This window comes from Mixophyes fleayi, chromosome 1 (assembly GCF_038048845.1).
Source record: "Mixophyes fleayi isolate aMixFle1 chromosome 1, aMixFle1.hap1, whole genome shotgun sequence".
NCBI lineage: Eukaryota > Metazoa > Chordata > Amphibia > Anura > Limnodynastidae > Mixophyes > Mixophyes fleayi.
In genome coordinates this window covers 145,382,111-145,408,990 of record NC_134402.1, presented here as the reverse complement: position 1 = coordinate 145,408,990, position 26,880 = coordinate 145,382,111, and the positions used below count along the sequence as shown (strand labels likewise).

Genomic DNA, 26,880 nt, shown 5'->3' with positions numbered 1-26,880 from the left:
TATAATTTATTCTTTAAGTTTCACAGATAACTAGCAAACACCGCCATTACAATAGAGGGTACATGCATTGTTTAAATGCTTATTGGACGCATCACTCTATTTAATGGTCTCCCAGAGAGGTCAGCAGTGAAATAGCTGATTCTAGGGACTCGATATCCGCAATGTAAATGTTGCACAGCAGACTGCAGTCTGGGAAAGTGTCAGTCTCAGTCAAAATAGGAAAAGATTAAGAATGACAAAATCCATGCATCTCCAGAGGGGATGCTGCCGATGTGGCTGAGCCTACCTGAATTAAAGCATTAGCTCAGTCCATTGTAAAATTGATGCAGTTTGCAGCGCATCCTGCAGAGGTATGTCAACATAACCTTCCTAATCCTTCCTTAGGGATCCCAGTTGCGAAATCACTTGCTCTAGATACCTCAGTTGTGGGGGGCTTCTGATTCCGTGGCTACAGTGTAGGAACCATCTTGGCTCCAGAATTTTGAGAAGTTTGGACAGGGCATGGTTTGTGCGTGTTCCTCACTTGAAAGGTTTTTGTAGACTGCATCATCCCCAAACCTCCTTTGATTCAGGAAGACTCCTCCAGCAGGCAAGGGGTTGTGGATTTCATTTTAGCAGTCAGACAGGTCCTTGATATTCAAGAGGTAGAACTGGAAGTTTCTGAAATTTAGCTATTCAAAGAGAACAACAAACGGTTTATTTTCCATTTTCTTCACAGCTGTCTGAACTCTTGGAAAAATGCTTGGAAAAAAACAAATAGGAGATTCCAAGTTCTCAGAAGATTTCGGTTTAGCTACCTTTTTTATGAAACCGACATGGGAGATTCCCTCAAAGGTGAATGCTTCAATAGTTCATCTTACAAAATCCACTACTATTCCTCTTCCAAGTGCAGCTTATTTAAAATATAGCACAAGTATAAAATATGAGGGCATTTTAAGTTCCAATTTTGTTGCAACAGGATTCTCACTCAGACCCATTAGTGCAGCCACTTTGGTAATCAAAGTGGTGGAAAAATGGGCTAGCCAACAAAAAGTGAGGTCATACAATCCAGGAGACCAAGATCAGACTTGACATTATTAGCAGACCATGTATAAGAAGCATCAGAGTATTTGGTTGATGTTATCCTGGATGCAGGCATATGTATATCCAGAACCACTGCTTTAGCGGTCACAGCCAGGCGTACAATTTGGCTTCGATCTTGGGAGGCAGATGCAGAGTCCAAAAAGATTCTGGAAGAGTTACCTTTTGAGGGGACTGTCCTTTTCGGACCAGAAGTGGACAAGATCATCTCTCAGGCCACAGGAGTAAAAAGATAATTTATTCCTGTTAATAACCCAAGACTTAAAGATTTCATGCCTTTCGCTACATGGTAAATCGAGAGGAAATTCCTCAAGGTGCCAATCACTTGCCCAACATGTGAATTATCAAAGAGGTAAGGCAGACATCCTGGTTCCAAGCCAGCTGAAAAACAATCCACATGACTGCTCCCTCTCCCCCCAAAAAGCACCATGGTGCGGGCCCATCTCCTGCTCTTTCTGGACCAGTGGATCTGTTCTTCTTCAGAGGTGTGGGTGAGAGGCATAGTGGGAAGAGGCTACATGCTGGACTTCTAAGTGCCACCACCAAAGTGGATTTTTTTCCACTCATCTTTCAAGAGACAAATTGGTCATTCAGTCCCTGTTGTAATAAGGGGTGATTGTCCCAGTCCCAAAGGAGCCGGAGGGTTTGAGTTACTACTACCCTATTTCTTGTACAGAAATGGGATTTGATTTTCTGTCCCATCCTGTACTTGAATTCCCTCAACTTACACTTGAGGGTAGCCAAGTTCAGAATGGAGTCTATTCATTCAGTAACCATGAAATAAGACAAATTTCCCATTTCCTTGGATGTCAAAGATGTGTATCTTCACATTCCAATATGAGAAGGCCCCCACAACCTTCTCAGGTATGGTGGAAAAATACATTACAAATTCAGGGCATTTTCCTTTGGTCTGGTTACAGCCCCAAGAGTATCTACAAAAGATCTGATGGTAATGGCAGCTCTTTTAAGAACAAAAGGATTGACTGCCATACCGTACCTGGACAATCTCTTGATAAAGGTGAACTCTGCCTCTCTTCTCTCGATCCATTTGCGCTTGACAGAAGAAACACCGGAATTGCACGGATGGGTAATAAACCATCAATAGTATTCTCTTGTCTCAGCCCAGGGCATGCTTTTTCTGGTTTCCTCTTCGACACGAGGTGTCAGAGAGTGATTTTGCCAGAGAATATTCGGGTCATTCAGAAACAAGTAAATGTTTTGTTGTCCCTCAGACAAGTATCCATCCTCGATTGCATGAAGGTGATGGGGAGAATGATATCTTGTTTTGAAGTTATGCAGTTTGCACACACTCACTCTCAGACATTCCAGAACGAGATTCTAGTCATGTGGTCAAAGTCCTATCCTCAATTGGCAACACAGTTTTTCAAACTGTCCTCACAGGATCTCAACCATGTTCGATCCTTCTCTGTATGGGACTGGAATATTGTGGCCACAGATGCCAGTCTGCAGGGATAGGGAGCGGTGATGCTAAATCTTCATCTTCAGGGGTTTGGTCCAAAGAGGAAGCCAAGCTACCTATAAATGTGTTTGAACTAAGGGCGGTTCTCAGTGCTCTATTGTGGGCCCAGTCACAATTGATGTACAGACCTATCAGAATTTAGTCGGATAATGCCACGGCTGTGGCATATTTAAATTATAAAGCCGGGACAAGAAGTCCTCTAACGATGAGGGAGGAAGCCAAGATCATGCGCTGGGCAGAAAATCATGTCCCAGCAATCTTTGCTTTCTTTTTCCATGGGGTGGACAACTGGAAGACCAATTTTTTGAGTTGACATGCCATCCATCCCAGGGAAAGGTCCCTTAATCTGGAAGTGTTTCAATCAGATTGTGGAGAGGTGGGGTTAGCCGGAGGTCAACATGATGGCCTCTCGGCTGAAACACAATGTAGATTGGTACTGTGCAAGAACCAGGTATCCACAAGCATTCCTAGTGTATCTTTTACCTCCGCTTCCAATGTTACCTTGGGTACCGAAAGAGGCCAAGAGAGAGGGTGTAACAGTTATTCTAGTGGCACTAGACTGGCCGGGAGATCATGTTACGGATATCTTCTAAGCATGGCAGCAGAAGCCATCATGGAGACTACCTCTCAGAGAAGATATTTTAAGCCAGGGGGTATTTTACCACCAGGACTTAGCTCGGCTGACTTTAACAGCATGGCAATTGAGGCCATAATTATCTGTAAACAGGGTCTCTCTGAGAAAGTCATCCAGACCATGATAAGAGCCAGGAAACATACCTCTTCTAAAAAATATTACAGATTGTGGAAAGCTTCCATTGACTGGTGTGAAAGACAAGGTGTTCACACTTCTTCTTTTAAATTGACTAGATTCTTGTCATTCTTACAGGATGTCCTGGACAAAGGGTTGAGGTTAGCTTCAATCAAGGTTCAGGTATTGGCATTATCCATTTTCTTCCAGCCGAAGATGGTATCAAGTTCCCATATCAACCAAGATATTGATATCCAGGCATTAGGCCAGGACCTAGCAACTAAAGAGCAAGAATAACTTATCCTATTGGATTTGGTTAGGGCCTTGAGGATCTATGTGGAACGATCAGCTTCCTTGCATAGAACAGATAATCTTCTTGTCCGTTAAACAGACCACTGCAAGGTGGATCAATGCTATGCCAGTTTAGGTTTTGCACACATTGAGTGTACCCACCCCTAGGGGCAGCTTTGGAATGGATGGATTTAACGGTGAGTACAAAAAAATCCAATTTAATGTGATGTATGATATTTAATTTTCATGATCTATGAGGTCTGTGCTAGACACTGGGGAGACAGACAGATTCATTGCTCATTTTAGTTTAGTAGTTATTAATGAAAATCTGTCAGTCTACCCCTTCTCATTCCTAGTATAGAGCAAATTTAAAACAAGCAATATACTGACCCAACTTCTCTCTCCAACTGCCACTCTATTTCTCCGCTCCTCTTCGCCTTCAAAATACTTGAGCAACTTCGGTAAAACTGCCTCACTCACTTTCTCTACTGTTATTCCCTTCTTATATCTCTGTAACTGGGCTTCCACTCCCAACATTCCACTGTCTCTCTCAGTGAGCTCACAGGGCAACATGCTTAAAAGCTCACTGTATGCTATCAAAATTTGTCATGTGCTTGGAAGTCAATTTTATATTGAAAGATTTGTTCACTTTTCCCAACCTTTCCCAGGTGCAGTGGTACAAAACTAAGTGAGCTTTCTGTTTCTGTTATATTTCCTTTAATTTTAAGAAACTACATTTGCATTATAATACTGTTTGTCATATTAATATTTTTTTGTTACCTTAATCCCACCAGTGCAAGGGACAAGCGGAACTCTTACTTAGCACACGGGGAGGTTAAAATTATACTTACCTTACCCCCACAGATTTGCTGGTCGGTGGGGGAGGGGCAGTGTTTAACTACATCATCATGACAATGTCATTAAGTTCCTGGCACCTAAACACTCAGGTTTACACTTGTATGGAAGAGGAGAGTTCCTTCTTTCTAATGAGGTACTCCTTAATAGTTATTATTTTGTGATTACCAGACCATAATACCTTACACTACAGAAATAATAAAGCAGTCCTGTGATGGAGGAGGAGGGCGCAGATCTCCTAACTGCTGGCTTCAAAACATTAGGTGTACCCTCATTTAAAAGAGAAGAGTCTCCTCCTTATAATAATATGGCCAGGGCCGCCGAGAGAGAGGGGGGGGGGTGCGGGTACATTTTACCTGGGCCCGGGCTTGCCAGGGGCCACGGGCCGGGCCCTCGCGTGCAAATTTGTAATTTTTTATTTTTTTCATTTTTTTTTCTATTCGGCGCCTTTTTTTTGTTTTTTTTTATTTTATTTTTCCGCGGAGGGGGGGGAGCTGAAAATAAAAAAAATAAAAAAAGATCCATACTCACGTGATCAGCGCTGCGTTCCTCCTTCCTCTCTTCTCCATTCACACTGACTGCCGGGCGTGACGTCATCAAGTCACGCCCGGCAGTCAGTGAGGAGCGCCAGACAAGACTAGAAGAAAGAAGAGAAGAAAAGAAAAGAAAGAAGGTAAGTACAGAAGCGGAGAGGCAAGGGGAGGGAAACAGAAAGGGACAGTGCTATAAAGAAGAGGGAGTAATAAAAACAGGGGAGAGAGGCAGAGAGTTAAAAAAAAAAAAGGGAGAGAAACACTAATAAAAAAAGGGGAGAGACACACTAAAATAAAAAGGGGAGAGAAACACTAATAAAAAAAGGGGAGAGAAACACTAAAAAAAAAAGGGGAGAGACACACTAAAAAAAAAAGGGGAGAGACACACTAAAATAAAAAGGGGAGAGAAACACTAATTAATGGGCGCTATTTTGTTTGTAGGGTGATGGTGGGGCAATTTAATAGTGGGGACTATTAATTTCTGATGGGGTGGTTTGGGGCTATTGAATATGGGGGTGAGTTTAGGGAGAATGAGGTCTATTTATTAAATGTGACTATGAGTTATTTAATGGCAGTAATAATGATTGCGGGAAATAGGTATTGCTGTTTGCAGGAAGGGGATAGGTTTATTTATTAATATGTGAATACTATTATTTTAATGTTGGGGCTGGAGGAAGGCTTAATTATTAATCGTGGCCCAATGTAAGGTGCAGGCTCTTTGTGTACACACTGCATTCTTTGTATACTACATTGTGGTGCTAGATGTCTTAAAAGTCAGGAGTGCTGGGACATATGTGACGCTCTGGTGAATTCAGGACCTAGTGATTTTGATGTGCTAGCCACGCCCCAATGGCATTGCCATGCCCCCAAATGTATGACCACACCCCGAAATATTTTGCACCGCCGTTAGGCTAGCCCCGCCCAAATGACGCATTGTCACGCCCCTGAATGTCTGACCACACCCTTAAATTTTTTTGCGTCACAATTTTTTTTTGGGGCTTACTCAACTATGAGGGGGCCCTATGAATTTGTTGTACCCGGGCCCTGAATTCCTCTTGGCAGCCCTGAATATGGCCCCTCACATATGATCACCAGACAATAACACCCTACACTACAGAAAACATTAAGGAGCTCAGGATCGGGAAGAGGTATTTCAATGCACAAATCTCTGCCATCCTGGAACTATGGGGCACACTTATTTGAAAGAGAGGAGTTCCTTCTTTCAAATAAGTTGTACCATTGGTAGTTATTATTTGGTGATCACCAGACAATGAGGCTCTAGCTACTGAAAGTGTAAAGAAGTCCCGAGACTTGGAGATAGCCTTTTTTATGCGGTCTAGTTTTCTTTCAAAATGGTATGCATCGTTGGGCTGCCCATATTGTTCCTACACATTTTATGCAGTTTATTCAAGACTGTGCAAACTAGCAAAAAAAAGTGCATTATCATTTTTAAAAACTATGTATAGAATGTCGTCTTTTGCTTGTGTTGGATTGATGCCAAAGCAAAAACTACAAAATATTTCTGGGTGTAGTTTAGAAAAAAATAGACAGATTTGCTTATTTTTTCTTGCAGTGTCAAGAAGTATAAGCAAACTAATGATTTAGACTTTTCTGATAATTCAAAATCTTCTGGAAAAAAAACAAGTTGTAATTTGTGTGGATACCATACAAATAAATTACTGATATCGATGTTGAATGTGACCAACTCAAAATGTTTCAAAATATACTCATCGGTGAAAGGGTTAAGCATTGTGCGTATTTTCTAAAATTAAATTCCATTTAATAACATTCTGCTTTTGTGTTCTTAATGATTCCATGTGCCAAATTGTTTGATTATTTTTATAGCTCTACATAACTGAAAATCATGGTGTTATTTGGTTATTAATAACTCTGGATGATTTAAAATGTAACTGTAGTTGCCAACTGTAGCCGTTCTGATACAGGGTATTTTCGAACATAAGGCCCACATAAGTTTAACACAGAAATCCAAGCCACCAACAAGGCACGAAGTATGTTGCTCAACTAATCCAATTATCTCATTACAGATATATTTCTTTCTGGGATGTCACAAAACACAAACAAAAAAACCAAAACATTACAGCTACAGATTTGAAGGTCTCTCATGCATATTCTAATGTCATTGTTCATGGATTCAAGAAAAGGAAAACATTGCAAAACTATGGTGTGCATGGGAGGATGCCAAATAAAACATTAGCTCTCCCAAAAGAACATTGCCAATAGCCTCAAGTTTGCCATACAGATCTGGATTATCAAGAAGAATGTCCTGTGGACACATCAGACTATAAAAAAAAATTATTTATAGTTTGTTAATCAGTGAAGCAGTATAGAAAAAAGTATATTAATAGAAAGCAGCAAATAATACAGATACCTATAAATAAATTTCAGGAGTGAATAATATAATAAAAGACCTATAAATCAAAGCTAAACCTAATTAAAATCTCTTTTGGTTCAACTGATAGCCATCTAGATTGTGCATAGAATTATGCATATGTATATGACTTACTATATTTGAATTATAAAACAGTACACATATTTTTAGAAGAGTGGGAAAGCGATATATGATACAGAACGTAGGATAATCTATCATGATAGGAAACAAAATTATCTATTTCAGACTACTATAGACTGACAACTGCTCTTTCCATCATGTGAATAATATAATTATGGATTTTATGTCAACATCAATTTATACATAAACAATATCTTCTGTCTTTTACTTGCAGATAAGTAATGGAGTAGGACATGTAAAACTTAAAAGAACACATCTCTTGGAAGGCGTCAGTGATGAAAAAAAGTTACTTGGTCTTTCCATTTATGTGAATGTGACAGTCTTCTCAGCAGGTGAATTACAGATTTTTTTGTTGTTTGTGTGCTAGTTACTTCACTAAAAAAAAATTCTACCCAAATAGCTTAATCCACCTAACAAGACTAGTTAATTAGACAGTAGTTCTACAATTTTCCCAAAATTTAAAAAACAATTTGAGTTTTTATTTATCTGTACACATTAAATTTATTTACTCTTAAGTTGCTAACTTAACAATAGTAGTGTTTAAGAGCAGATGAATACGTGGGCAGAACGGTGGCTCAGTGGTTAGCACTCAATTCCCGACCATGGCCTTATCTGTGTGGAGTTTGTATGTTCTCCCTGTGTTTGCGTGGGATTCCTCCGGGTGTTCCGGTTTCCTCCCACACTCCAAAAACATACTGGTAGGTTAATTGGCTGCTATAAAAAAAAAAATTGACCCTAGTCTCTGTCTCTGTGTGTGTGTGCATGTGTATGTTAGGAAATTTAGACTGTAAGCTCCAATGGGGCAGGGACTGATGTGAATGAGTTCTCTGTACAGCGCTGCGGAATCAGTGGCGCTATATAAATAAATGATGATGATGATACATTGCTTGAGTGGACGGAGAGTTTGGGAGCAGGAACGTAATAAAAATAATAAGACGAACAGATATTTACAATAAAGAGTAATTGGAGTGTTCTCTAGTTTTTTTTTAAATACTACTGATAATCACAGTGGACATATATTTTTTCAGTTTAGTAAATGAAGGAAATGAATTCCACCCTGTACATATGAAAAATAATATTACAAACAGTGTAACCACTTCATTGTTGCTGAAATTGGAGAATCCAATTAGTCTCTGCTCTGACATATCAGGATCTCCCTTTGTAGTAAAAAAATGTGAATAAAATATGTAAATCTTTATTTCTTCAAATGTGTTTCATTTCAGATGGGGACTATGTCCAGATGCACAAAACTAACATCAAGATTGTCTCCTCACCTTACAATATTATGTTCACTAGGACTCCAAATTATTTCAAGCCTGGCATGACTTTTAAATTGACAGTAAGAACTGCAAACAGATTTAATTGGTGCATATGTTACACACCTTTAGGATTTTGTCTTTAATAAATTTGCCGTTTTAAGAAAATGATGGCAAACACTGGCGGTTTGACAGAACTGTCTCTTAGTAAATATACCCCATAGTCTTTTAACCCTTTTCAACCACATTGCCAACTCTTTTTTTGAGGTATGGAAAGGGGAATGATCAATTCCAGAAAACTTTGTGTTAAAGAATACAGAGAAAAGTTGTGTTTTTTAATAGACTCTCAAACTCAATCCTATGAATAATTGGAACATCTGACTCAAGTCAACCCGTAATAGAGCTGATTCTATTAAATCTCTACGTGAAGTATAATAACAATGATAATAATAATAATATGCTTTGCAATCTACCCTAATTTTATGTGAAAGGTTTCCGTTACAAATCCTGACATGACTCCTGCAGCAAGAGTTCTTGTAAAGTGTAAAGGCACGGAAGGACGTACATCAGAAGAGGGATTGGCAGAACTAATCATCAATACAGAAGGCAATCAGAGAGAGCTAACATTAACAGTAAGTTTTACTAGTCTTAAGTATAGAATTAATTGATAAGACATTATCTAGCATAGATAATATGCACCCAAGCATGGGTACATATTTAAACTTCTTCAAAAAGATCATTGATACCTTAGTTTCATAAAACTACAAATAAACACATAAAACATGCCTCTTTTGAAAATAACTATTACAAATAAAATACAATAAAACATGAATGACATAAAACAAATATAGTGTAAAATGATTGAGTCCCCTGCCATAGTAAAAACCATCGCCAGGCTAGTTAGCCCATGGCTGGTGCAACTACGGGGAGGGCCATGCAAACAGCATGTTCCCCAAGGGGCTATCAACCCATGTGCTGAAAAGAGCAGGGGCTCTTCCTGACCCCCTTGAGCTGTTAGGGACAAGGTTATTTATAATATAGGGACCCCTGGAGTGGAAAATGTCTCTGTTTGTATTAGGGTTTGCTACTGTTGACTCTGTTAACTATTGCATTGTAAGCTTTGTTATGCTCCATTTAACTACACATTGGTCTAGCCCTCTAATATTCTAATGTACTGATTGGCTGCTAGTTGGTTTAAGCCATGCTCACTTTGAGTTTCTTACACAAAGACAAGAGAAAAAATACAATATGTATATACACCCAAATAAAATGCATTTGCAAATGCTTAGATTAAGCATAAGCAATACAATCATAGCCATAAGTTTTGAGAATGACACGAGTATTGGTTTTCACAAAGTTTGCTGCTTCAGTGTTATTAGACCTTTTTGTCAGATGTTGCTATGCTATACTTAAGTAAAATTACAAGCATTTCATAAGTGTCAAAGGCTTTTATTGACAATTACATTAAGTTTATGTACAGAGTCAATATTTGCAGTGTTGACCCTTCCCTTTGAAGACCTCTGCAATTCACCCTGGCATGCAATCAATCAGCTTCTGGGCCACATACTGACTGATGGCCGCCCATTCTTGCCTAATCAATGCTTGGAGTTTGGAGTCAGAATTTGTGGGTTTGTGTTTGTCCTCTTGAGGATTGACCACAAGTTCTCAGTGGGATTAAGGTCTGGGGAGTTTCCTGGCCTTGGACCCAAAATTTCGATGTTTTCATCCTCGAGCCATCATTCTGGAATAAGCATTGTTTGTCACCAAACTGTTCTTGAATGGTTGGGAAAAGTTGCTCTTGGACGATGTTTTGGTACCATTCTTTATTCATGGCTGTGTTCTTAGGCAAAATTGTGAGTGAACCCACTCCCTTGGCTGAGAAGCAACCCCCCACATGAATGGTCTCAGGATGCTTTACTGTTGACATGACACAGGACTGATGGTAGTACTCACCTTTCCTTTTCCATTCTATTCCTGAGCAAACTCTGCACTGGTGGTGCCCCGATCCTGCAGCTGAATCAACTTTAGGAGACAGTCCTGGCGCTTGCTGGACTTTCTTGGGTGCCCTGGAGCCTTCTTCACAACTATTGAACCTCTCTCCTTAAAGTTCTTGATGATCCAATAAATGGTTGATTTAGGTGCAATCTTACTAGCAGCAATATCCTATCCTGTGAAGCCTTTTTTGTGCAAAGCAATGATGACTGCACGTGTTTCCTTGAAGATAACCATGGTTAACAGAGGAAGAACAATGATTTCAAGTACCACCCTTCTTTTAAAGTTTCCAGTCTGTTATTCTAACTCAATCAGCATGACAAAGTGATCTCCAGCCTTGTCTTCTTCAACACTCTCACCTGTGTTAACGAGAGAATCACTGACCTGATGTCAGCTGGTCCTTTTGTGGCAGGGTTGAAATGCAGTGGAAATGTTGTTTTTGGGATAAAATTCATTGTCATGGCAAAGAGGGACTTTGAAATTAATTGCAATTCATCTGATCACTCTTCATGTCATTGTGGAGTATATGCAAATTGCCATCATAAAAACTGAGGCAGCAGACTTTGTGAAAAATAATATTTGTGTCATTCTCAAAACTTTTGGCCATGACTGTACACTGAATATCCCTGTTATTTCAGACACATCACGCTTGTTAAGCTTATGCTAATGCTCTATAGTACAAATCACATACCTAATGGAGGAAGCAATTTTGTATGTTGAATCAATATGCATGACAATGGAGCCTATTAATTATTAGGAATATTGTTTTACATCCCTGAGGCATGGGGTGAGTTATGCAATCACCAGTTACTAGTAAATTGACAAGTTCAGTTTTAGTTTCAGTCCAGTCCAAAATTACTGCAACCTCTGTGTGAAATCTGTAATCTCTGTAGTGACAGTACCTGATGAAAAAAATGACTTATAGTTAGATATCATCTGCAGATATAACCAATGGATAATTTAAAAAAATTCTTTATGGTCTCCAGATCTAGACTGAAATCTTTCCATTTAGTGAATTTACTAGTTACCATGTTAAGAATGCACAATAAGCAACCACAATAGCATCTTACTTAATACTTTTGTTATATTAAGCTACAATATAGTTTTCATGAAGAAGTCACACATGTAATTGTGACTCTATACAAACTAGTTATTGTTTTTGAGACATGTTACAATAGACTATATTTAAAAGCCTAAAACTAAAATACAGGTTATTTTAATGTATAAAGGCATACTGTAACATTTGCAAATGTATATAGAAAATGAAAGCAGCAGTCCAAAATACAGGAATTGGTCCTGCATTTTTGCTTTGTTGCTTTTGACTACTACTATGCCTTCATAGTGAACTCTACATCTGTCCACACTGTGATGTAAATGTTATTATATATTTTCCCCAATTTAATATACTGTAGAAAATAGAAAAGAATGATTAATGTTAATTTTGTAGGTCAAGACAGCTGTTGAAAACTTGCAAGAGGACCAGCAGGCAACTGCAACAATGAAAGCAAAGATGTATCAACCTACATGGTCTCCAATATTCCTGCATATTGCTGTTAATGGGGATGTAAAAGATGTTGTTCACGCCACTTTGAATATAAAAAGTGAAAAGAATAGCATAAACGAAAAAATTAAATATTTCACAATTTTGGTGAGGATTTTTTCTGTATTCATTAATAGATTTTTTTTGGTATTCTGTTGATTACTATATAATATGTCAAGTATTCACAGTATGATTGATTAAATGTACACATGTGCAAATATAGCTTTTTAATGCAGTAAATAAAAAAAATAGTAGATAGGTAACTATTATAAAAGAAAACAGATAATTTAATGTCATTCCACTCTATCTTTTGTCATCATTTTGATATATGAATGACATTTATTGAATACATGCACATGGTATATATTGTCTACAAGTTACTTTGTGCAATGAATATGTGGTTTTGAAATCAAAAGCATTGTACTGCCATATAGTGGCCAAATGCAGTACTGTAGTTGTTTTTATTACTTTCTTAGAATTTTTTAACAATATGTGGAGATAGACCCATTTACATAAAATGCATCCAAAAAGCCCCACAATTATGGGGGTACCCAGACCTGCAAGTATTTTGATATCTTAACATACATACACCTCAGCATACTATGTAAAATACACATGCTGGCAGAAGATACGTTTAAAGCCTAGGTGTCCTCTTGTTACTATGTGTGGTCCTAAGGTGGGTAGGGGGGTAATCCATCAACTTAATGGTGCTTTCCTCTGCAAACTCTAGCTCTTGGGTATGGGCATAAGCAGTGTTGGACTGGGGCATGAAGGGCCCACAGGTGGAATACAGTGGTAGAGGCCCACCAGAAGGGATGTGGCCAGCCACTAGAGAGGCGTAACCAAACCGCTAGAGGGGATGTGGTAAGCCCACGAAGGACAGCTATACACCTTAGTGTAGTATATAAAGAAAGTAGGGCCTGATTCATTAAGGATCTTAGATTAAGTAGTTTCTTATTTCAGTCTCCTGGACAAAACTATGTTACAATGCAAGTGGTGCAAATGAGTTTTCTGTTTTGCACATACGTTAAATACTGACTGTTTTTTCATGTAGCACACAAATACTTGATAGCTTATTTGTACACTGAAATTTAAAGTTGATATGTGTGTGCTACATGAAAAAACAGTCAGTATTTAACTTATGTGCAATACAGAAAACTCATTTTCACCCCTTGCCTTGTAACATGGTTTTGTCCAGGAGACTGAAATAAGAAACTTCTTAATGTAAGATGCTTTATGAATCAGTCCCGTAGTGTGTATATAAAGAGTACACAGTCTTGGCCTGCCCCATAAATTGGGCAGAACAGTCACCATTTGGCAGACTGTCCTATTCTCTCCTACCTGTTCTTGTCACTTTCACCACCTGTGGCTGCTGGTTTCTTTAGTTGCGACTTGTCTGTATCCTGGATTGTTGGAAGACCTATTTGAAAAAAAAATGGGAACATTTCGAAAACTCCAACCAGCCCTGGCGTTAAATCAATTGCACCAACGATTAATAATTAGTTCTTCCTCCAGTCTCAACACTAAAATAATAGTATTCCCATTTAATAAATGGGAATACTAAATAGTAATTTTAATTTTAGTAGTCCCCACTATTAAATTAAATTGTCCCACCATCAAAAATAGCACCCATTAATTAGCCACCACCTACCTCACACACAATACATTACCACAAGTCCCCTGCCCTCACACACACATTGCATTGCCATACGCTCCCTTGTGCCATCAAACACATTACATTGCCACAAGCTCCCATGTTCCATCACACACGTTATATTGCCACAAGCTGCCTTGTGCCATCACACACACATTACATTGCCACAAGCCCCCTGTGCCATCACACACACATTACATTGCCACAAGCTCCCATGTACCATCACACACACTCATTACATTGCCACAAGCCCCCTGTGCCATCACACACACATTGCATTGCCACAAGCACCTTGTGCCATCACACACACTCATTACATTGCCACAAGCCCCCTGTGCCATCATACATACACACATTTCCACAAGCCTCCTGGTCTATCACACGCACACTACACTGTCACAGGCCCCCTGTCCATCACACACAATTGCAATGCCACAAGCACACTGAGCCATCACACACATTGCCACAAGCCCCGTTTGCCATCACACACACAACATTTCCACAAGCCCCCTGGGCCATGACACACAAAGTGACACAAGCCCTCTTTCCCCTCAAACACACACACACACACACACACACACACACATTACATTGCCGAACGCCCCCTGTACCATCACACACACACATTACATTGCCACAAGCCCCCTGTGCCATCACACACATTGCCACAAGCCCCCCTTACCATCGCAAACATTACATTTCCGCAAGCCCCTGTGCCATCACACAAACACAAATTCCCACAACCCACCTGGGCCATAACATGCACTCTACACTGTCACAAGCCCCCTTTGCCATCACACACAGTGCCACAAGCCCCCATTGCCATCACACACAGACACAGTGCCACAAGTCTCCTTTACCCTCACTCACACAGACACACACACCTAACATTTCCACAAGCCCCTTTTGCCATCACACACATACATAGTGCCACAAGCCCCCTTTGCCCTCACTCACAAACATCATTGACACCAGCCTCCCCCATGCTGCCTACATTCACACACATTATTGACACCAGCTCCCCCTGCTGCCCTCTCACACACATCAGTGACGTTCCCACACCCTCACACATATCAGTGACCCCCCGTTGCCCTCACACACATCAGTGACCCCCCTGCTGCCCTCACACACATCAGTGACCCTACCGCTGCCCTCACACACATTAGTAACCCCCCCAGCTGCTCTCACACACATCAGTGACCCTACCGCTGCCCTCACACACATTAGTAACCCCCCCAGCTGCTCTCACACACATCAGTGACTCCTCCAGCTCCCCTCACACACATCATTGACCCCCGCTGCCCTCACACACATCAGTGACCCTCCACTGCTCTCACACACATCAGTGACCCTCCACTGCTCTCACACACATCAGTGACCCCCATCGCTGCCCTCACACACATCAGTGACCCTACCGCTGCCCTCACACACATCAGTGATCCCCCCTGCTGGCCTCACACACATCAGTGACCCCCACTGCTGCCTTTACACACATCCGTGACCCCACCGCTGCCCTCACACACATCAGTGACCCTCCGCTGCCCTCACACACATCAGTGACCTCCCAGCTGCCCTCACACACATCAGTGACCCCCACCGCTGCCCTCACACACATCAGTGACCCCCACCGCTGCCCTCACACACATCAGTGACCCCACAGCTGCCCTTACACACATCAGTGACCCCACAGCTGCCCTTACACACATAAGTGACTCAACCCCCTCCACCAGCTTCCCTCACACTTACCTTTCAGCCACTTCTAGTCGCGCTGTCTTCTTTGGTCACATGGGCCAGCAGCTGTCACATGGTGCATGTCTCATGCTATGAACTCTTTTCTGGTCCGTCCCGCCCCACCAATGGAGGGGATGGGGCTCACAGGCAATTAGGCCCACTGGGGAATACCCCAGCACCCCGGCAGACCAGTCCAACGCTGGGCGCAAGTGACTGGAGGGTCCCACAGATGCTGCTTTAGTAAGCTGGGCACCAGACTATCTCTTGATTTGTACATAGAAACTTTATTTACACTCCTTCACTCCCAACACATTTTTAAATAGTTGCAATAATAAATCAAACATACACAGCTCTCTTTCTTCTTATGCACTTATCTTAACAGTTAGATGGTTATGATAATAGGACACTCACAGTTCAAGTAGTGCCTCACCGCTCCTCCATTCTCTCTCAGCAGTGTTTTACTCACCACTGATTTGCAGAAGTGACATCATAGCATTGTATTCTAAGGTAATTTGGTATATTCCGTCTGACTTCACTGTCCTCTCTATCATGCAACCACACTCTGAGCTAATTTCTCCCTCAAATATGTCCCATTCACTCATATTTTCTCTGTCATGATATACTTTGGCCCTCATGACAGCAGACCACAGACCCGCTCGACAAATTGCAAGGGGATCCAGGGACATCCGTCCCGAGTCCCTAGCTGTCACTCTCTCATCACACTTCTGATCAGCTCATACCAGCCTTCTGTTGCTAGGAAACCGTTCCTGGGTGATGTGAATAACAATAACAAAGAGGTGTTACACATTTTGTATACATTAAGCCTATTATGCAATAAAGAGACACCTGTCATCATGATCATGAATTTTACATTTTTTTTAAAGCAAATAAATAAATAATTATACTTTTAGAAAGTGCAACCCTCCCAAAAAGTCTACCGGCAATAGTGCTCATAGCCTAAGCTGGTAACTGCTATCAGCACCAGACTGGAACTGGGAACCAGCCCTAGCCCGTTCAGCGGGGTCTGAATTCCATAGGACAATCAGGTCCACTTGTGTCCAACTCTACATGAGTCCCTATGTCACCAGGCACCTGTACTCCCCACTAAGAATCACAATGATTGGAGCACAAAGAGCACATAACAGTTACAATGATATAATTATTTCATTATGTTGGGAATTGTGCTTAGTATATGACCCTCATGGTACAATACTGTGTCTGTGATGAAACATGAAGGAGATTTAAGAAAGAGCAAGTGAGCGAGATAAAATACACCAAGGTGAGATAAATATACAAAATGGAACCATGCATTATAAAATATTGGATTTGTAGACAACCAAGGAAGGACCTAAAAGTAATTTTGAGTTTCTTTCAGAAAAGTTATTTGGAACAAATACATTTTATTGAATTAAACACAAATAAAACTTTTACTACCTTTATTATGCGTACACATGCAGAATGAAAATATTGCTGCATTAATAGAGAAGGATTCACTAACTATGCATGAGTTAAAATTAAGAGCAGTCGAAAATATTGTCAGTCCACAATAAATGCTATTAATCAAAATAGTCTTATAAAATGTTTCTATTTTTCCCTAGGTTGTAAGTAGAGGAAAAATTCTGCAGACAATAGTCCACCGTAGGACACAACAGGAAATTATCACTGCAGTGAGCATTAATGTGACTCCTGACATGCTGCCCTCTTTCAGGATTGTGGGCTACTTTTATTTGTTTCATGAAGACAAAATTCTTGAAGTAGTGTCTGACTCTGTTTGGCTGCATATGAAACCATCCTGTAAGGGCGCAGTAAGTACATCTTGGAAAATAGTGTCTCTATTACCTCTTTAATAAGTTAAGTTCCAGGCCATGGATGCAAATTTAGAGGCTTCACAATGCACGTTTCTTGGCCTCTTGACAATTTTCTTCAAGGCCATTTTCACAAACACTAGCAGAGCTATGGCTGGCCATATTGCATTACACGTTACAGTAAAACAATACTAGCCTGACAATATTGTTATTGAAATATATGAGTGAAACAATTTGACAAATTTCTGACTTTGATTCAAGAGTTAGTCAACAAATCATATTTAAATATAAACAGTTAACCAAGAATTGTTGTATGTCACTAAGTGCACTCAAGAATTACTGCCACACATAGGGGCATATTCAGTTGTTTGAATATCCCGCCTCGTTAAAACTATTACCGTTATTACGGTAATAGTAAGCTGGATTTCAGCTCGCGGCTCAGGGAGCTCCGAGCTGAAATCCAGCGAGAAAATTACCGTAATACCGGTATTTACACGCACTATTACCGTAATAGCGCGAGATTTTCTGCGTTTCCGCCGACAATTGAATATGCCCCATAGAGACTGTGTTCACCCACCTAATCAGAAAGTTTGAGAGAGGGGGTGAATTTCTGACATGATGATACTGGGCCCATTTGTAAATAACAAATGTATTTGGGCCTGATTTTTGTATTTTTTCACATTGCGCATGATCAGAAAGGGAATGTACTCAAATGCAGCTATTCAGACCTGTGACTTTTTGTTACTTGCAACTCCTTACCCCTGAAGAGGTGTGAAAGGGGGAAGAAATAAGCGTTCTAACAATAAAATAGGCACTAAACAAAATTCTAAAAATCACTTTCATATACTATCTACTAGTAGTTAGAAGTAAGGGGCTATCTTTAAAGACGTAACCACTAACCTCTATATTTACAAAATTAATCTAAAATCTTTTAATGACAGTTCTACGTGGACCCATAAACCGCTTTGCTGTATTTTAATATAAATTAAATTTTACACAAAGCCTGTCTGACTTCTGGAATGTGGTACAGCTTCTGTTTTACGACAACTCCTGGCGGGCTGACAATGTCGTGTTCAATTCCAGGAATGGGAGAGTAGACATCCCTGTTCTGGTGTATCATTTCTTCAGTCTGTTGCCTCTGCTTAATTTATAAAAGCTGGCTCTATGGGCACTTCAGACTTTTCAATGACAGTACTCACTACATGAGTAGAGGTGTCCTCATCATACCAAAGCGTAAGGAGATTGACATGGTATATTTGCTACTTCCTTTTCCTACTGAGCTGGTGGACCCTGTAATTGACAGGACCGACAGCCTCTATGTCGTCATATGCACCTTGCCAGTGGGTGAAAAGTTTGCTTCCTGCATTTGAACCAGGACTAGGACATTGTCCCCGGGCTTGAATGTTCGAATAACAGCACTTTAGTTATAACTTATCTTCTTCCTTTCCTGAGTCTCTTATCATGTCCCTATTTTTCCTACCCTTTCATACATTTGGGACACAAATTGTACCAGATTAAGCTTCCTGGGGCCTTGCTGTTCCTACTCTACCTTTAACATATCCAAGATACCCCTGGGCTGTCTCCAGAACAATAACTTAAAGGGACTAAACCCTGTCGAAGCTTGAGGTACTTCACAGATGGCAAACATCAAATAAGGAATATGTGCTTTAAGGTGCGGTCAAAGCGCTCCACCAAACCGTCTGTTTGTAGATGGTACACAGAGGAGTGAAGAGCCGTCACCTCTAACAACTGGCACATGTCCTTCTTCAGTTTGGACATGAACGGGGTGCCCTGATCTGTGAGAATTTCCTTGGATATTCCCAAGTAAGTGAACATCAATACAAGTTCTCTAGCTATGGTGCTGGACTTTATCTTACATAAAGGAACTGCCTCTGGATATCTGGTTGCACAGTCAAGCACCACTACAATATATAGGTGCCCACATGCAGATTTCTTCAGCGGCCACACAAGGTCCATGGCTATTCGTTCAAAGGGAATGTCACGGGCCGCTGTGCTGCTCACGATGCTCCGTCTGCTCACCTGCTTCCCGGCTGTTGCCTTGGCAGCCGGGACATCACTTCTGGCCCCAGCACCCCGGCCGTTACCGGGGCAATCGGGACACTCCCACTCCACTGCACCATGACCGGCAAACAGTCGCATGCACGCAGTTAAGTTAATTAGCTTACATCTGGGGGATAATTAGTGCAGGTTTCTGGACTTAGCCTCATAGCTGGTTATAGTTTCTGTTTTCCACATTCCTGACCTGCTCCATGTTGTAATATTTTTATATTATGATTGTCCTGACCTCTGCCTGTTTTCCTGACCAAGCCTGTTTAGCCTATTGCACTGACCTCTGCCTGTTTACAAGACCTTGCCTGTTTGAATGTAGCCCTGACCCTTGCCTTTTTTTGAATCTCGTTTGTCTGCCAACTGCCTTGATCACCATCTGACTCCTGGACCGCAGCCAGTAGCTAAGTCTTTTATGTATTTGGGACGTTCTCCTACCACCTGGGCTACAGTCACCAAACATAAGCTCCTACTACTTAGAGTTAAGACCTGGGGGCTTCCAAGTACCTGTGAGCAAGACACGTTTTATGGGAAAGGCGGTTGCTATTGGCGTTTTGGCAGCCACCACCATAACTGTTTGGTTTTTTAAGTGTGACTGGCAGAAATATTCTTTCATACTTCTCAATTGTCCCATGGACACACAGGACCTTCACCTTGGCAAACCGAGTAGTTATGGTTTCGGGAAAGGTAGAGCTGGAAACTAACGTAAATTCATTCCCACAGTCAACCAGTGCCAAGACCAGATTTTGGTTGATAAGCAAAATCACCCGGACAAAGCAAGGACTTCTTGATGTGGGACTCATGACATAACAGCTTAGGAAAGCAGGCCCAACATGTGCAACACAACAGTCCATGGGTTCCGGTAGTTTAAGACACTCACATTCGAAGTACTTCGGAATAGATACCTTAGTAAATGACCCTCTTTCTTTAGCATTTTTGCCATTGGGCCCTGTAGCAAGGAATGTCAAACCTGGCTTTTGATGTGGCATCAGTTTTGGCACAAACACAGGTGCTTTGGTCATTTGCTGTAGCGCACATAAACCTCTCCCCCGCTGTGGCAAGATCTTTATAAGTTTGTGGTTCTGATTGCAGCACCCACCTTTGCAGGCTGCGGTCCATCCCCCGTATGCAGTAATCTATCGCCAGAACTTCAATAATCCAGGTAGGAATTTTCCTCAGGCTGCAGAAATTTTTTAAAACTTTGGGATAGCTCATCCAATTGCACTCTGACCAGTTTGTCTTTATCATAGCGCCATTCGTGATAGCTCTGGGCTCGGCCTGGCCCCAAGCCCTTAGGTGAACTTGCTTCCCTGAGTATCTGCATTTCTGACACCACTTGTGGCAAGAGCACACGTCTGGTAAAACACACCAACAACTTCTTGCTTCTTACTTATTTTTAACGCCAGGATTGTAAAGATATTTGATTCCCCACAGTTTCTTGTGACCCTAAACACTAACTAGACACAAAAAAAAAAAAGCTTTCCCAGCGTTGGTCACACTGAGCACTGAAACAGACAGGTTTTTATACCTGACACTCCTCCCACAGAACTAACTTGATGGGCAGGTGACACTCCCACTACCTCCTTCCCATTAAAGGGAGCTATTATCAGGTGCTCTGTTTGCTCTGACTACAGGCCCACCCTGTCAGTTTGCTGCGGGAAAACACGCTTCCAAACCATGCATTGCTGCACAAATGTGTTGCTCTTGCTGCACGTTTTCTCTGCAGATTGCCAGCTAAATGTCTACCTTTGTCACAATAAATATATATATATATATATATATATATATATATATATATATATATATATATATATATATAGTAAAAATATTGGTTCAAACTAAATATGTCTGTTAATGGCCGAATAACATGTGAAAAACAAACCACAGTTGGCTCAGTTGCTTGATTTATTTAACGGCAAAATACTTACACCCAAAATTAAAATTAAACATTAAAAATATATATAATAAAAATATTAAATCTCTGAATTTAAGTATTTACCTCAAAATATTCAAAACATAAGTGCACAAGTGCTGAGCTGTATTTCTCCGTACAAAAAATATATTTTTCTTTAGAAACTCCTTCAGTCCCAAAATAAGAAATCAAATGGATATGAAACAATCAGTGATAGATAATCCATAGGAACTTGCAAGTCCCATCATGATCCCAAAGTTACTTTGGTTATTCCTTAAGGGAGGTGGAGTCCCATTTAGCAGAAAACAGCACAGTTCCGTGGTTCGAATCTCCTCTGCAAATTTTCACTAATTACCATCCAATGTAACAGTAAATTAATACACAATGTGGAAATATGTAAGGGGCCAATGATAACACTTCCAATACCCTTAGAAAAGTCCCGCAGTTTGAGAAGCAATGTGTGATTAAGTAAGTCTTCACAAGATAAGCTATGATAAAGTGCTCAAATATTTGTACTGTGGATGTTCCATACTTTGGACTTCAAGATTTCAATTTGCATTTGGTAATTAATATCATAATATTTATTTGAATATAGTAACAAGTAAAATAGTATAAGAAAAGCACCGTTTTAAACTGCTGTTAGTCGTGAGTTTAATTGTTTTCTGTCTTTTACAGCTAACAATAAATCCACCACAGGAAGCATTTAGTTCTTATGGACCTCAAGACTCTGTAGACATTAGTTTGACTGGTGATAATGGAGCACAAGTGGGTCTAGTGATTGTGGACAAGGCTGTATTCGTCTTAAACAACAAAACAAAGCTCACCCAGAACAAGGTTTGCTCTTCAAATATCCTGTTTGTTGATACAATATCATTGTCTCCTAAGTTTACATTCCATTTTTTAAAGATGAAAATTCAGACATGATGTTTTCTTTCCTATTGCTTTCTATTGGGTGTCAAGTGCAATAAAATAGTTGCATTAGTCTATTGCCACTAATTTTGTCAATCCAGATGCTTTAGGGTAATGAATAATTTCCACTTGTGATAATACCTGTGAGTTTCAGAATAGTCCAGGAAAAACATGGCCATAATAAACCTGTGTTTCGGCACTGGGAATGCATTTTTTTTATATTTTTCAGATGTGATACAGTTATGTCTGTAGGACCTGCGTGGCATTTGCAGCAAAGCCCTTACCTGGTTGCGGGGTTCCCTGGTCAACAAGTACAACATTAGATTTTGCACCAATGCTGCCGGTAGTGCCAAACTAGACTCTCTGAATGGGATCCAATTATTTCTTATGTGATCCTGTCACTGCTGCTCTGTTCTCCACTGGTGCATGCGGCAGTCGAGGGTGTTTTTTTGGGGGTAGTATAAATGCACATGTAGCATTGCACTTGCATCATCTCTCACAAATAGTGCTGGCCAGAACAGATGTTCTGACCTGGGGAAAAGAGGTCCCTGATCCAGGCACTAGAGTCCTTTCTGGTGCCTGACCCCTTAACAGGGACCAGATATCTTATTGATTGCCCAGCTACTTACAGCGGGCATCAGCATCCCTGTTCTCACTGTTTCAGTTCCCTGTCTGGCAGCCTAGGGTAGGATGATTAGGCTGATAGACACAGCCAGTTGGATTGCCCAGCCAATCTGGGCACAAGCTGGTTGCCAAGTACCCAGACGTCATACTTCTGTCCCCTTGGATGGGTGTTCTGAGCCTGCACACCTGTTACAAGGCAACAGGACAATACTAAGATCCCCGGCAGCATCCGATGATGCTGTGCCACCGGTGCTAATTATTGGGAGCATACCACTATATAAAGCTGCCTCTGGCACCAGTATGGTACCTGAATATTGGGTCCCCCAGCTCCAGCATTCCAGTTGTCTTCAGTCTGCTTGATCTGACCTGTGTATGACCTTGGCTGATTCCTAACCATTCTTCTGATGTCTCCTCTGATTTGATTAACTGGTATTTGTTCCTTGCCTGTTACTCGACCACTCTTCCGGATCCTCCTTGTGTACTGTTGCTGTCAGAATGTTACCGACCCGGCTAGTTCAAGACCACCCCTCCTGAAAAAGCCTGTGTACTTCAACTGCCAGAATATTAGCGACTCAGTTAGACTGTGTCAGGATTCCGAATATAAAAACCACTGAGAGAGCATAAGTGGAACAAAGTGGTTTTTATTTAACACGGGTTACACAGGTAAGGGATGCAATAAATGGTAAGGCATCAAATTCAAGTCAGCAGAGCATGGCAGTTATAGCAAGAATTACTCAGGAAGCCACAGATGAAGAGGATGGTCAATAGTAATGTAGTTCAAAGAGGCAGTGCTGAGAAGCAGGAAAAACCACGGGAGTCAGGATACTTGGTTTACTCTGGAGCTACGAGGCACCAGATGAGTCACAGGTGTCAGGACTGCAGGTTACTTGGGGGCACGAGGAACCGGATGTGTCACAGGTAGTAGGACTCCAAATAACTTGGGAGGCAGGAGGCAGCGGATGATCAGCAAACCGAGAAAGTGTAGGGGTCTGCAGGGTGTGTACTCAGGTGTTTGGGTAGGCAGTCAGCCAGGAGACTGGATCAGACTCAGAGGTGTAACAACTGCAGACACAGGATCTGGATATGCCACAGACTGTAGGTGTTGTATAGCTAGTGGTTCAATGGAATGCAGACACAGTAAAGCAGGAGGGTCAAACAAGCCAGGAGTCAAAGCCACACAGTCCACCAGAATACCAGGGATAAGGCAGAAATGAAGTCACAAAAAAGCCAGGTCTGGGTTATAAGTTGAGGTGCAAAACGAGGAACGAAACAGAGATCAAAACCAGGAAATCAATCAGGATACATACATAGGAAAGCCAGCAGCAGTAAAGGCAACAGATGAACTGGCAAAGGCTGCTGGGATTGGCAGGCCTTTTATAGGCCAGGGACAGGGGATAAGCATCCGGAGTAAGGAGAATTAGCTCTGGCAGGTAGGAGAGCAGTGGCCCCTTTGGTGTAACAGTGGTACTGTAGGCTGGATACATATAAAGGCAAAAGTCCAACATAGTTCTTGGTCACTGGAGAAGACTGGAGGCATGTTAGACTCTGCACCTTCCACTAAAGTCTTGCCAACACCAGCAGGTGCACAATTGTATCATAATCTGTGACAATGGGGTTGGTGGAAGATAATATGTTGTAGGGGTTAACAATGCAATGTGGAGACTGTGAATTAAATGTGGGGGCTAATAATTTAATGATAAGTCTTGTTTGAGGGAAAAGAAGCAGATTTATTAAGAGACGTTGCCAAGGATATAATGTTAAGGCTGATTGTAGGAGGGTAGAGTGTTCATTCATTGCCTGGCTATCCAGGAGGTAAACAGTACCTATACATTTTCCAAAGAAGACCCTGTCATTCTAGGATCCGGCCACGCAACAACAGAGCTTAGGGCACCTGCAGCAGTAGGTTATCATAGGTGAAAGAACAGATAGGATAGAGCTAGACAGTCTGCTAACTGTCCATTTTTGGTAGGACAGTCTTAAATTTGGCTTGACTACAGATACAGTCAGGATGTATCTCTTTACCACTCTTCCTTTGTCACATATGTTCCCCCCACCATTCTCCCTTTGTCGCATATGAGGAAGGAGAGCCCTGCCAGCAGCACACAACTCCCTTCAATCAGATGTGACTGCTGCACCACCATTAAATAAAAACTCTACCCAAAACTATATATATAATATACAAACTAAATTGTATGTAACGTGAATGTGGTGTTCATTAGATTCCATTCATTGTAAATACAACAACAAATATTTTTCTAACATTAAATCATTGAACTCTACCTAGAGCAAAATTTGTAGTTTTGGATGTAATTATTTTTTAATTATTAGGAAATTGTACCATTGGATAAACCTTTATTTTATCTTGTTTGTAAACTTTACATAATTTAGTTATGAAACATACATTTGTAATATGGAGGAATGTTTGTTTATAGATGTGATATGGTCTACAAAATCCTTCATGTTGCTTCAGTGCACCACAAAAACACTTTAGAAAGTCCCAAATTAAACACTTTACATGTAGATAAACTTTAGGGAGATGATCTGCATCTTTATTCACAGTGACTGAACTTGTCGCCACAGTAGCCTTCAAGCCTACATGGAAAAAATTATTTGGGTAGGAAACTACCACACAGACCTGGGATAGAATTTCCAAACCAAAGGCGTATTTATATGCATTACTGTACATGACATATCTTATTAGGCATTGACACAATGGTAGTTGACCTCTGAGTACAATTTCACCAGAACTCCTGCCTCTGCTATTTTTAGAGTTCTTCAGTGGTTGGTTCAATTTTGAATACTTGGTGGACTGCAGATTGCTTAGAGAAATTCTGTTTGGTAGTAAGCTGGACTACCTGCTAATACTTTTTAAATAAATAATTAAAGCGGTTTCCCCATAAATGAATTGTCCAGAAAGGTGCTTAATAAAGTTGATGAAATTATGAATAATTAGACCACACTCTGTGCAACATTATAAAATAGTATCATCATTATCATCATGAACATTTATTTATATAACGCCAGCAGATTCTGTAGTACTTATCTCCACGTATTAAAGCTTCTTTTAAGGGTTTTCAGGACTTTTGATTCAACAATGTAGGGAATAGTTTAATACAGAAAATAAATAAGATTGTGTTAGTAAACATTGTTATTTAATTTCACAGTAAAAGATAAGTTCTCATATGAGACTCATTCCCAATGCATGATGAAGGAACAATGCTCAAAAAGTAGTTTAAAGAATACTGACTGTTATACCCTTTATCACCCTTTTCCTCACATGACATTCTATATATTCAATTATTTACATATAGCCAAATACATGTATGCTAGGGATAAATGTTAAATATTGTACAGGTAACTATATGAACATAACTATAACATGTTTAGCATAAATATCCACACCAAATGGGTAATATGTCATGTTCTATTTAATTTGTTTAGCAGGTTAAAAGGATCATGATTGCATTAAGTAAAAACAAAGACAATATAAAACTTCATCATTTCTGACATACTTCTGACCCCATAAATATTAAACACTCCACAAAAGTCTTAGCATTCCTTATCTATCTATTTTCAGTACTATCTGTGTGTTCAAGTAGTTATGTACATTTGGTAAAACATAAACTTTTTTTAACGTTATGTACACTTTACTTGAATCTTGTGAACTGCTTCTACAGGGTTCAGAGAAACTAGCCCATGTTTTTAGTAAGTCTCAGTGGCTACATTTTTTGGCATTTTGGAAGCTGTGGGTTACATACCATGAGCAGAGTATGAGTCTGCAGTGTGTTAAGTGTATGGGATTTTACTCCCATAGAAAGGTTGTTTGAGAACAGGTAAACACCAAACCACCTTAGAGGGACAGGGGGGCCTGGA

At 40.6% G+C, this 26,880-nt stretch overlaps 1 protein-coding gene across 1 annotated transcript in view; it reads left to right on the top strand.

Moving 5' to 3' along the window:
* Positions 1-26,880, top strand: part of LOC142143522 (complement C3-like) — a 183,812-nt gene that overhangs the window by 29,108 nt on the left and 127,824 nt on the right. Inside the window, exons 9-14 of the mRNA XM_075201418.1 lie at positions 7,732-7,849; positions 8,741-8,856; positions 9,265-9,405; positions 12,213-12,413; positions 17,289-17,495; positions 22,150-22,308. Coding sequence (XP_075057519.1) covers positions 7,732-7,849; positions 8,741-8,856; positions 9,265-9,405; positions 12,213-12,413; positions 17,289-17,495; positions 22,150-22,308 — 942 coding nt within the window. The remainder of the gene's footprint in view (positions 1-7,731; positions 7,850-8,740; positions 8,857-9,264; positions 9,406-12,212; positions 12,414-17,288; positions 17,496-22,149; positions 22,309-26,880) is intronic.